We start from the raw sequence: 12,966 nt of genomic DNA, 5'->3' as shown, positions 1-12,966 counted from the left end.
ATCAAAGGTCCATCCATTTTCCAATTGCCCTTAGGGATCTGAACTAGTGGTCTCCAATTCAGAGCAACCTGGTCCCAAGTGGCATGTGATCAATCCATCTATCATGGGATGGGAGGGTGGACTACATCCCCCTCTCCCTGTGATAGCCAGCCAGTCATGGGGCTTGTTGCCAACATAACTAGATCTACCTTTGTTCCTCAAAATTTGCCCACTCCCTTCACTGTATAAATTCACAAACCTTCTTACTTCTGTACCAGGTTTGAGGTCCCTCGGGGCATTTATAATTCAGTTATAAGCTAACAGCTTATATCTATGTAATATCCTTTCAAAGCAGCAACTACAAAGGTGCCTACTGATTCTAGTTTCAATTATTATTTTATCTTTATCGTATCCTCCTTAATTTGTTTTAATTATAGTAGTATTGTTTATGGTTTATAAATAAATAGACACATGGAGTTACATGTTCCAAAATACTTTTAATGGTAATGGTATGTAGTCACAAAAGTTTGGAGACACTGTTCTAGAGTCTAGGGTCAGAATCTTGAAGAATAGAGGGGCATGGCTAAAGTCAGTTATAGGGCAACTATCCAGTCAGGAAAATACGATTTTAAATTTAAAAACTTTTAAGAGATGAGAAAATTTTAAATGTAGTCACTGAAGACCTCTTTCCAGGGCAAGAGCTAAAAAAAGAAGATCTCAGGCAGTTCTGGGCCCAGATGGAAAGAAGTGATCTTTCTGACCAAACCCGGGAGCCTCAACAAAATATGAGGTTTATTTTTAGTTTGGTTGGTTGGTTTTTTGGCTGTTCAGTTTTTTGGTTCTGGGATTTTTTTAGTTTTGTTTTTTATTGAAGGGGGAGGGAGCACTTTGATGGTATTGGTAAATGAATTAGGACAAAGCAATAGATATCTCTAGGTTCAGAAACAGAACAGAGAAAAGTCAGTGATTTACTTAGTGATCATTGTTGGAGGAAACAGTTTGGAATTCAGTTCAGCAGATATCTGTTAAGGAGCTGCTGTGTTCTGGAGCACAGAATCAAGATTGGACAGTCTTGTCCTCTAGGAACTCACAGAGACAAGAGTTTCCAGAAGTAGAAAGGAAGGAGGGGGGCATTCCAAAGACCTTGAAAGATCCATCCTGGTTAGGCTCACTGTAGTTACTAAAAAGTTATTTTAAAAAATACCAAGCTTTCTGTGCATGGGGTCCTATTAATCACAGCTCTTTTAGCCAGTCCTTCTGTATGGTCACCACAATAACCATCAGAATGATTTGACATCCTCTGAATCATAGATGAAAATATTTTTAGTGTATTTTAATACTAAATGTATGTTGTTGTATCCTAAGTTTGACAATCTAAATACAGTGGAATTAGTGTTGGATTCAGAATCAGAAGACCTGGGTCCAAGTCCCAGCTTGACCGTTCATTATCTGTGTGACTTTACACAAGCCCCTTCCCCTCCAAACCTCCCTGGCTCCTCATCTGTCAAATGAAGGAGTTGGACTAGGTCAGGTATTTTTTCTTAACCTTTTTGTGTCCTGGACCCTTTCACAGGCTGGTGAATCCGACAGACACCTTCTTAGAACAATGTTTTTTAAGAGCAGAAAATAAAATATATGTAGTTACCAAAAATGATTTAACTATGACTATTAAAATACATCTTAAAACAAGATCATGGATGGTCAGGGTCCACCTCTAAATCCATGACACTGTGATATAACAACTTGCATACCCTTATCAGACAAAAGAATTTAGCGCATTTCTCCACTATGATCCACAAATGTTTGGTTAACCAAAACCTTCCTGACCATACGAAGTACTATTGCTTTTTCATAAATCAAACTAGCCTTTTCCTCAGTAATTCCAAAGTAGACTTTGCTGTAGTTTAAAAGTTGCTGATTGTTACATCTACAAATTATTGTGTTTGGCTTTTAAAGCTTACTCCTAAATTGGATATAAAAATGAGGCAATTCCTTGAGATCTTTGTAAAGCCAAAGGTTATTCTTGGTTTTTTACATAGCAGGGCCCCAGGTTGATAATATCTGTAATGTAGTCCCAATATTAATTATTTGTCTGTGGACAGATTGTACGTGATTAGCTTCCGGGGCTTCTATTACAATTTTTGAAAATTGATTCTTAGTTTTAAATTTTGGTTCACCTTTATTGCCCTATAGCCTTATTGTTTTCTGTATTTTTTATACTGTATATGTGTATGTGTGTATGTGTTTGTGTGTGTATGTATATATTTGTGGGTGGGTGGGTGTGGGTGTGAGTATAGATATATCTACATATATCTATATATAGATATATCTATATCTATATACATATATATGATATATGTGTATTAATTAATAGAAGTTAGTTCCCCCTTTTAGGGGATTGTAGTGATGTTATTAGTAGGAGGAAAGTTCAGATAAAGCTATTGCGTTTTGTTTTAATTTGCTGAACAGGTACACCTTTAGATGATTCCAGTGAAAATCTGCAGGCAGTAATTAATCAGCAGAAAACTCCTTCACAAAAAAGAACTCGGAGGAAATTAATCCAGTCTCCCTTGATGACCGAACATTCCGGAGGACCTAAACCGTCCAGTAAAACTCAGCTCAATGATTCTTTCACACAGGAACTCCAAGCAATTGTATATACACCAGAAAATTGTAGAAAATCCATTCACAATCCCAGTTCACAGTCATCATATGGAACCAGTTTTCAGGAAATCAACAGTTTGAATACAAACAGTAATCTCTTTCATGCTCCCTTTTCAAAAAGTTGTATACCTCTTGACAGAAGGATAGAGTGTGTCAAAGAGAATTTAGAGTCCACGTTTATTATACATGGAGACACCAAAGACACAAATGGCGTATTCTCCAAAAAGGAATTAGAACCAAATGGAAATGATACCATTTTACCAAGGTACGGCTTAAGGGATTTCTATTAGTGGAATTTCCCAAATGTGTTTACTCAGAATTCTTCAGACAGATTTAATTATTCCTTTCCTTTTCCTGCTTAAGATTTAGTGTGGATTTATTCATGGAAAAAGCCAGTACCTGGAACTCAGCAGACATGAGTTCCTACACCTGGTCTCTGTCGCTAGCTAGCTATGTGACCTCCGGTACATCCCCTAATCTCTCTGAGCTTCACTTTTCCTCATTATTTCTGTAAGGACTCTCTCAGCACTAACACCATATGAAATGTATTAAGACCAGTTTTAGGCAAAATACATACTCTTCATTTTTCTGCCATTTCATCTTAAAAACTTTCTTCATATTTCATACTTCAAGCCTCATATTTGGTACCTCTAGCAAATATATTTTAACAGAATGATTAAATTGAATGAACTACTTTGTCTATTAGTTTTAAAGCTAGACTACCCAAACCATCTGAAAAGGATTATTGTATATGTTATACTTTTAGATTTCCTTTGAAGGAAATGCCACAATTTCTCATGGTGTCTGACAACTCTTGGTACTCCAGCGACCCTTAGATAATGTAAAATATTCCTGAGCCTAAACCAGTTTTCACTGCATTTCCTCCAAGCCAGCATGTGCTTTCATACCTTACTTGTCGGGTCACGCTTCATCCATCATCTTCTGTACGTGTTTATGCGAGGAGAGGTATCCATGCCTTTTCTTGCTACTGGTGACATGACAGTTTTATGATAGCAACAGTTTCTGTATTTAGATGGATAAATGGGGAGAAAGGCAGAGAGATGTGTATCTAGAGATATGGCTACACATTTTTTAATTATTAATATGTAGGTTTAGGAAATCTTTACTAAAGTCTCATTCCAGTGCTTCATTGTGGTGTGGAAGTGATTCTCTGTCTATCCTAGCAAAGCACAAATTCTAATAGGTCCTACCAGGCTGGACAGATTGGAGCACAATGCCTTGCATAGAGTAGCTTCTTCACAAGTGGTAAGTGAAGTAAAGGCCTAGTAGAAGACTGTCTACTTGTCACCGTAGCCATTCATCAGGGGAGCTTGTGACTGCAGCCTCCTTAAATACTTTTACCTCTCTGGGTCTCAGGTTCCTCATAAATACAATAAGGGATTGGACTAGATATGATGCCTGAAATGCCTCTAATATTTTTGATGCAGTGAAAATGTTGGTCTGTATTTATTGCCATCATGAAAAACTATCTAGTTTTTTTAACTAAAAATAAACAAATAAATAAGAGTCTTTTTTTTAAAATTTTCCACTCTTATGAACTGTAGGCTTAGCCTCCCTTCATTGTTGACTAAGACATCTGTCCACATAACAAATGAAACCCCATCCTACATGGCAATGACTGCTGCCGCCAAGAGGAAACGGAAATTAACAAGGTAAGATTCAAGAAAGTGGACCCATTGCTGGGTCGGTGGTAGACCTGTCCATCACTTCATATCTCTCCTTACATTTTATATCCTGATGCTCTCATTTTTCTGTAGCTATTTAAACGTATAGTTTGTCAATAACAGCCATGATGATAAAAGAAACAGCAAACTTGGGTTCAAATCCTGGCTTTCCTACTTAGGTTCTGGGGGATCCTCCCTGGCTCTCAGCTCCTCCGTTTGTGCAGTGGGGATAATAGTGCTTGTTCTGCCCTGACCATGAGGTTGTGGTGAGGGAAAGCACAATGTAAAACAAAGGGCCAGAAATCCAAATTGTTATTCACAAGGATGAGGCATCCAGTGTCTGTAGCACAGCAGACCCTTTGAGAATGTTTGTGAAATATTCTGAATCCATAGGGTGTATTAGTATTAATTTAACAATCCAGAAAGGTCAGATTTAGTAAAACCTCCAATCTGAGTTTGTTGTGTTTTTATTTTTACATTTAAAAACTGCTGAAAATTCTTTAAACTCTGAAAATGTTATGTTCATCTGATGAATTTATGCCACGTTGAGTTTTCAAATGGATGAAAAAGTGAATGATCCCAGACTTCTACTACCATAAGTGATCAGACCTTTAGGAGAGGAATAGACAGGGCCCTCTCTGCTAACACCCTATTTAAATGTGAAAAATAGATTGTCTAGCCTTCTTGTTTCTACTGCCTACTTCACAAGGATGTTGTGAAGAAAGTACTTCTTAAACCTTGAAGTACTATAAATGAGACATTATTCTTTTTTTCATTGGTGTATAATTGCCATGTGTTTTAGTAAAAAGTACCCTGTATTTGGAGTCAGGTCCTGGGGTTATACTCGTCTTGGTTGGCCAATCACAAGCTCACTGGTGGACCTCTGATGAGTCACTCCCTCTCTGAGCCTTAGCTTTCATGTAATGGGGGTGGTGCTTACACCACCTGTTTTGCAAGGTGTTGTGAGAATCAAGTGAGATCATATATGTTGATCTGACATTTTAAGGTATTTACAAAGTGCTATATGTCATGTACTATATCATATACTATTATTATTAAAGTCATGCCTCATTTTTTCCCCAGTCAAGCCAATTATCAAACTTACTGCAAATTAAAATACTAGACTTTTCTTTTTTTATTGTACAGCTTTGTAGATGGTTCCTTTTGTTTTTGTTTTAAACTACAAGTGTTACTTTTTAACTTGGATGACTTTGATGATAATAATAAGGTAATAAGTACACTAGTATAGATATATTCTTATCTCTTTCTTTCTCATTGCTAACTGATTCCCCACTTCCCCATCCCCAGCCTATTTTTGGTAGCCTGCTTTGTTTTATACAGAAGTCAAGAGCAAGGTCACACATGGCTGACAGGATGTGAAAGTAAGAGCTGTTTGCACTCTCAGTTACTTTTGATACTTTGAAATTGCCGTAGTTGTAGGAATCATTATGTTTAGTGGCATATAAACACAGTTCTATGCTTCTGTAATAGCAGCTAACACTGTGGTATTCAATAACAGGACAGATAAAGAAAATAAGTTGATTTTTTTCAAGCATAAGAATTGCTTCTGTTGAGTTCCCTCTGGAACCAGTAATTAGATCCTGTCATTAACTAAGGTTAAGAGAGATTAATGCTAGAAATGTACATAATTACTTTTTTTTGATCCTCCTTTCCCTTAATTAAAACTACATGAGCGTGATAGTAGTAAACCCTGGTATTTTCCACTTATCCACAAGCTTAATCTGTATGTGTGTGTGTATTCATAGTATATCCGTTTTACTGCCTACCCAGGTATTAGAACAGAGTCCAAAAGTACTAGTAATTCCAACAAAAGACTAAACCGCTCATGTTGATTCGCAGCTTCAGTTGGAAATAATAAAATTTGAGTCTTATAAATTAATAGAGCATAACCACAGAATTACCTGACTGAGAATATCATACCAAGTATAATCCAGATCACAGTGTAGCTTAACTATACTTAATTTATATTCAGCAGATTGTTTCAAAGCTGGAATCTTTCATCACATTTAGAAATAACCTTATTCTTCCATTAAGGTTGGACTGATTTGGAGAGATTGTGCTATTCTAACTAAGAAATAGTTTTAAATAATATAGATTAACACTTTGTTTATGATTTAGGAATCACCTGTCAAACAAAAACTTTTTAAAGAGAATATGAGATATATCTGGTAGCCTTCAGAGACAATTTTAGAGAAGCATCTAGCAATAGTTTAGTGAAAAAGAAGGGGAAAAACACATATCCCTCCTTGGTGGCCATTAATTTTGTCAGTTTGATTTTGTACTCCTCCTTACAAATTTTATGTCTTTCTCTTTACAGCCATAATCTTAAAACCAGGACACAAAGCCCTCTTGTAACATGAATATTGAGCTTGTTTCATCAGTGGATTGTTTAACTAAATCTTAAGACTTTTTTGTAAAGTGTAGCTAAAAAGTTTATTAAGTCAGCTGTGTACTTGGCCCACAAATAAATATTCCACTTAGTTGATTACACTGGGATTAGATTCCTGGAAATAGGAGTTTTATTCAATAAATGGTGTTTTTTCAAAGCCCAAATTTCCCATAGGAAGGATGCTGTAGATAATGTTTGTGTTCTTGACACAATCCAAAATGACCATGAAATGAGATGTGAGAATAAACAGTCATTCTCAAGATAGCCAGTGACAGGCTTGTGCTTACTGGATGCTCTGTTTCTTGGGGGAGGAAATCTAATGGTTTGATTAAATGAAGCAATTGTATTAATTTAAAGAGATGTGTGATAAAATGATATCCCTCGTCTGGCTTTATTCAAGAATGAGTTGTTCCACATAAGTGTCTTTCTAAAAGAACTTGAAGCTTATTAAAATCTTTATTTTTCACAAGTTTGGATGGAAATTTTTCTAAAATGTATCTTGCCTTCTTCAACACAAAATCTTTTCTTGATGACTCAGGGTCATCATTATAAACATCCACCATTTATGTGATGCTGTGGTACAGTGTGTGCCCTCAGGGCTTATTGAGGTGTGCGTGTGGCTCTTTGCCCCTGCACTGAGTGTCCCCAGACACTACGCTTTGGAGTTCTTGTGTCTGCTTTTCGGTATTTTTTCTTTCTTGTCCTGTTATTTGCTACTTGTGATCTAGGCTAGGAAACCATGTAACTAAGCTTGTTAAAATTCAGAATAAAAGTAAATGCCCTGTGGAGCTTCTCAGTAATAAGTCTGCCTTCGATTTGTAGAGGGCTTTATGGTTTTCTAATCACTTTTATGCACACGATCTCATTAGATCTTGTTTCTGATAATCAAAGTATGTAAGCTTCAGTTGCATGGGCTTTGTAACATCCCTCCTTGTCACAAGGGTCTATTTTGTTCCCTTCCTCCGTCTTCGAGGGGTTCTGGATTGTTGAGATGCTACGTAACGGTTGTTCACCTCTCGCTTTCGATTGACAGTTTACCTAATACTTTCCTCTCTGAAATAAAGCTTACAATAAATCCCTGTGATTACAGAATTGTTTCCTATACATCTTCTCTTCTGACCCTCCCAGCCTTCCTTACAGAAGCCCTGGGAGAGGAAGGTCCCTTTACCCTCCTCTTGTGAAGCAGGGAAAGTCCTTGGGACCTCTCTCCCTCTGGCCTGTCATGAGGTACAAGAGGGTGTAGTTAAAGCCCTTTGTAACCAGAAAGCATTCGGTGTATGTCAATTATATGTACTTATTATGTTGTAAAAATAGCAACATTTTTTCTATCTATGTTTTTCAAGTCCTGCACCCAGCAATTTCTTAAGGACCACGCAAGAACCTGTAGCTACAAAGCGTGTTCGAAAGGATCTTTCAGGTCATGAATATTCTAGGATAAACAGACCAGCGAAGGGTAAGTTGTAGCTCCTCAGCTCTTAACCAGAATTGGAAGTATGGTTATTGAAAAACAAGACATAATAGTACAAGTCAATGGGCTGTTTCTTGAATTAATTTTTTAAGAGGTTATATCCATTTAAAGCTTCTGTTTTATATGATCTGTCATATAAGGGCACCATAGTGCCAAGAGGACTGGGCTGGGAGTCGGAGGGAACCCGGGTGCTAGGCCTGCCCCCGGCCCATGCTGCCTTTGTTCCTTAACCCAGTGCGCCAAGCACCAGCCAGCTCTCTGACCCTCAGATTGGCTGCTGTCCTGCATTATGGAAGGAGTTTCTGCAGGAAGAGTTCTGTGCAGGATTAGACTGATTAAAACAAAAATCTTCATGCATCAAGCAATTTGAAGAACCTGCTTCTTCACGTGCTGCCCATCCCCAGGCTCCCTGCCTCTGGCTACTGAGCATCATCACACTTTTATGACCCACCGTGTTGTAAAAGCAGCTAATAGAAGTCAAAAGAGATTCTCATAAGCCAAAATCTACTGAGTTCAGAGCATGGTGCGAGGTCCCGGGGTACAAAGACCTGGCTTCAGAAAACTTGTATTCTCGGGGCAGGTAGGTGGGCACAGTGGATAGAGCACCGGCCCTGAAGTCAGAAGGACCTTAGTTCAAATCCGGCCTCAGACCAAACACTTGACACTTACTAGCTTTGTGACCCTGGGCAAGTCACTTAACCCCAACTGCCTAAAAAAATTTAAGAAAAAAAATAAAACTTGTATTCTCTTTAGGGATACAGTCTGTTCACAGAAAAGTATGATACGGGGTGATTTGGGCAAGCAGCCACCCACTAACAATTGTGCAGAGCAGCGGTCTTCCCAGCTTTTTTCACCCATACTGTCCAGCCTATTGGCCATTCTGTTGCCAACATTCATGAAAATGCGTTCACTGAATCTTCCTGAAGCCCCGAGGTAGAGAGTGAGCCTTCAGCCTATCTGAAAATAGTTGTAGCTATAGCAAATCACAAAAGGCCCACCTGATGCCTTTCATCTTTTAAGATTTTGTGGTCCAAATTTTCCTATCTCTGGACTTTATTTTCTCCCATCTTGTTGTTTTTCCTTGCTTGAAGTACGTATGGCAATTTGTTAGGTATGATAGGAGATGAAAAAATGAAGAAGATGTAATTCTAGCACTCAGATTTTCAAATTAGAGCCGTGGGAATGAACCTCCAAAGCCATGGATCCCTTGGGCAGTATGGTTAACCCTGATTAGAATGTTTTTAGATGTATAAAATAAAATACATAGGATTACATGAAGGAAAATGATTTCATTGAATCACAAAACATTTAAGATTCATTGATACTTAATAAATAAAAATATCAGTCTCTCCCTTATGTGTCCTGCCAGTCCTCCTCATTAAAAGGAATTGATTCCAAGGGTTATGGTGGCATAGGGGTTCAGGTAGATCTCACCAACGTAGACAGGATTCATTGGTACATACGCTGAAATGGACTCTGTCAACTTGGTTTTTCTTTAGACAGCAAGATTCCAAAAGAGAGGCTCATTGACAGAAGACTGGCATAGCAATCAGGCTTTTTTGAGCCTTTTGGGTGGTGTCATTGCAAACAGCATTAGTAGAAGCAAATTCATATGCCTTGGAGGAAATGTTGTGTTTTGCTGCAAGTTTCAATGGCGGCTGTTTTTGAGATGCACATGAAAACTCTTTAATTTCACTATCTTTCATCAGTGTTGTGTTTTCAGTTTAAAGTTCTTAATAATGTTACTACACTTTGCATGCTGTGATAGAGCATTATCAAGTGAAAAGAGAGGTACAGCCATGTCTTTAAGAAAGCAAGGAAATTCTTCAGAGCTAAAATTTCCTCAAATTATTTAACTTCTTGCATTGTATTTAGTGATAGCTATTTATTCTGTAGATGTGTACTCTCAGGAATCCTCAAGTTCATTATAATTTCGCAAAAAAGCAGCAGATTGCATCATATTAGTCTAAGTATAAACAACCCCCCCAAAAAAAAATTAGATCTCTTTGGAAAGAAAATATGATAAAAAATAGTCCAGACTTTAACATGCCAGGTTCAAGGGGAAGTTGTCACCTGTATTCAAAACTATTTTGGCACATAAAACTGGAGAGAAATTATTTTGATATTTACACTTTATAAAGAAAACTTTAGATATAAATGCAAAAAGTACCTCCAGTCTAATGAATAGCCTTATTTTTAAAGGGATTTCTTCTCTTTCTTAGATCAGTCTCCCTTCTTTGGTTCTTTCCCTTTTATATTTTAAATTTATACACATTTCCCCAGTTCTGGAGAAGTTATCATTGGTCCTTCTTCCTTTTCCATCCGTTTCCTCATCAACCCTTTCTATTTCCTCCCTGTTCCCCCCACCCAAGGTCCACGGAAACTTATAGCTGATGATAATGAATAATTTGGGAAAGGGCAATTTGCAGAGGCAGATGATGTTTTAAAGTGGGAAGATGTACAAGTAAACTTCAAAATCTATGGGAGTGGATTCTGGAAAACAGTTTGGAATTACTCATGCTGGAAAGATGACCAAACTGTATCCTGTGACCCTCAGATCCTACTATTAGGCATATACCCTGAGGAGATCAAAGCCAGAAAAGCTTCCTCTATATGAGACTTTTCAGCGTGATCCTCGACCAGCACTTTTGGGTAGCAAAGAACTAAAAACCAAGGAGATGCTCCCCTCCTGGGGGGTGACTAACCAAATCATGGTGAATGAATGGAATGGGATTTTTCTGCATCTAAAGAAATGAGTATTAATTCTGAGAAACATAGTCATGCTTATGTGAGCTGATGCAGGGATAAAGTAAGCAAGAACAGGAAAATAGTATTATACCCAATGACTGTAGTAACATAAATGAAAAGAACTAAACCAAAACGAAATTGAGTGCTCTATAATGATAATGACCAAGCTTGTTCTTGAAAAAGAGGTGAGATACACCTCCCTCTTGCCTTTGCAGAGAGATGGAAGACTGTGGGGGTGGACTATTGTATATACTGTCAGATTTCTTTTGTTTGTTGGTTAGTTTTGTGGGACTGTTTATTTTCCCGCTTTTCTTTTTAAATCTTTGTTATAAAGGATGGCCCACTGAAAAGGGAGTGGACAGGGATACATTTGGAAATGAAGGTTAAAGATAAAAACAAAACAACTCAATAAAAAAAATACGTCTTTGTTTTAAGTCCATAAAATTGAAAGAAACTGTGAGATCAAATGTTAATTTTTTTTTCAGAACCGAGGACGTGTGTGTGTGTGTGTGTGTGTGTGTGTGTGTGTGTGTGTGTGTGTGTGTGTGTGTGTGTGTGTGTGTATATGGTAGACAGAGAAGAGAAGGGAAAAGTTGATGAGCTAAGAAAGGCAGGAGGGAATGACAGTGAAAATAGGATCTTTAATTAGATAAGAGGAAATAACATGGAAAGGTTATTTAGCATTCTGGAGTGTGTGAAAACGCTACTCCATGAAGATTTAATGAAATCAATGCATGTAACTTCTAAAAATTTGTCTTTAGCATCTCTAGATAAGATTTTGGCAACCTTACTTTTGCCAAAAAGATTGGTATTTATTTTGTTTTTTGCATGGTTGAATTTTAAGGATGTGTTTTCCTTCTTTGGGTTTATAATTCCAAAGTTGAATAAATTATTTCTTGAATGGCACTTTTACCATTACTCTATTTATCTTTCTTTTTCAGCACATAAAAGAAGTATCCATGAATTAAATCCAGGCGTGCAGAGAAAATTTGGGAGAAGTATTTCAGAAGGAAGTGTAACACTCAGTTCAAAATCAAAGTCACCCACTTTTATCAAGCCTAATTTTCTAAAATGTTTTCCTAAGAAGGACTGAAGTATACCTTTTGTGTGTCCTTCCAGGTACTTTTGAAGGAGTTTTTGAAAATAGACTTTGTAGGTTTCCTCAATTCCATAAAAACATCCTAGAATAGAAGGGACAAAATTTCCTTCCCTTTCTTGTGTTCTTTTAAATAAATGTAAATTTCAGCAGCAAAACTAGATGTAAATTTTTGATACTTTTAACATGTTTTGATAGCCCCTTTCTTATCACTATATCATTATAATATAGTTTTTGTTTTTGCAATTTTTTTTTATCGTAGGACCATTTAAATTAAAACTTCTATACCCATGGTCTCTTTTTCCCTAAATATGTTGTATATACTAATAGCTTGTAAGCCTGTAGAGTTGTAAATAGATTATCTAAATAATTTTTGTGCTTAGAACATTACATTAATTCTTCTCTCTGCTGTTTGGTATTTTTAAAATGCGGATTTCACAGCTGAGTTTGGGCATGGGTTTTGTTCCATAGTAAAAACAGTAGTTGACATTTATCTTGGGCTCCTGTTTTGCCATCTACACCCTTCATTTGGCTGATTGTTTGGAACTTTCTCATAATTGAAGTAATTCATGGGCCATAGGTCTCTAATAACAGTGAAAACTGAAATTATTTGCATCTATTTTTATTGACGCCTCTTAGATTTGTTCTTGTTTTTGTTCATGTCGTGTCCAACTCTTCATGACCCCATGGACCACAGCACAGCAGGTCCTTCTGTCCTCTGCTGTCTCCCGAAGCCTGTCCAAGCTCACATTTGTTGCTTCCATAACACTGTCTATCTATCTCATCTTCTGCCATCCCCTTTCTTCTCTAACCTTTCCCAACATCACGGTCTTTACCAATGCGTCCTGTCTTCTTATTATTCAGCCAAAGTATCTAAGCTTCAGCTTCAGTATTTGACTTCCAGTGAATAGCCTGC

The 12,966-nt window shown here is 37.3% G+C and overlaps 1 protein-coding gene across 1 annotated transcript in view; it reads left to right on the top strand.

Annotated features, from left to right (window-relative positions):
• KIF18A (kinesin family member 18A) overlaps nucleotides 1–12,543 on the top strand; it is a 96,535-nt gene extending 83,992 nt beyond the window's left edge. The window contains exons 15-18 of the mRNA XM_020977974.2: nucleotides 2,449–2,908; nucleotides 4,209–4,316; nucleotides 8,082–8,191; nucleotides 11,896–12,543. Of these exons, the coding sequence (XP_020833633.1) occupies nucleotides 2,449–2,908; nucleotides 4,209–4,316; nucleotides 8,082–8,191; nucleotides 11,896–12,047 (830 nt within the window). The 3' untranslated portion in view covers nucleotides 12,048–12,543. The remainder of the gene's footprint in view (nucleotides 1–2,448; nucleotides 2,909–4,208; nucleotides 4,317–8,081; nucleotides 8,192–11,895) is intronic.
• The last annotated feature ends 423 nt before the right edge of the window (nucleotides 12,544–12,966 follow it).

Source organism: Phascolarctos cinereus, unplaced genomic scaffold, assembly GCF_003287225.1.
Source record: "Phascolarctos cinereus isolate Bilbo 61053 unplaced genomic scaffold, phaCin_HiC Scaffold_9;HRSCAF=440, whole genome shotgun sequence".
NCBI lineage: Eukaryota > Metazoa > Chordata > Mammalia > Diprotodontia > Phascolarctidae > Phascolarctos > Phascolarctos cinereus.
This window is presented reverse-complemented; position numbering and strand designations above follow the sequence as displayed.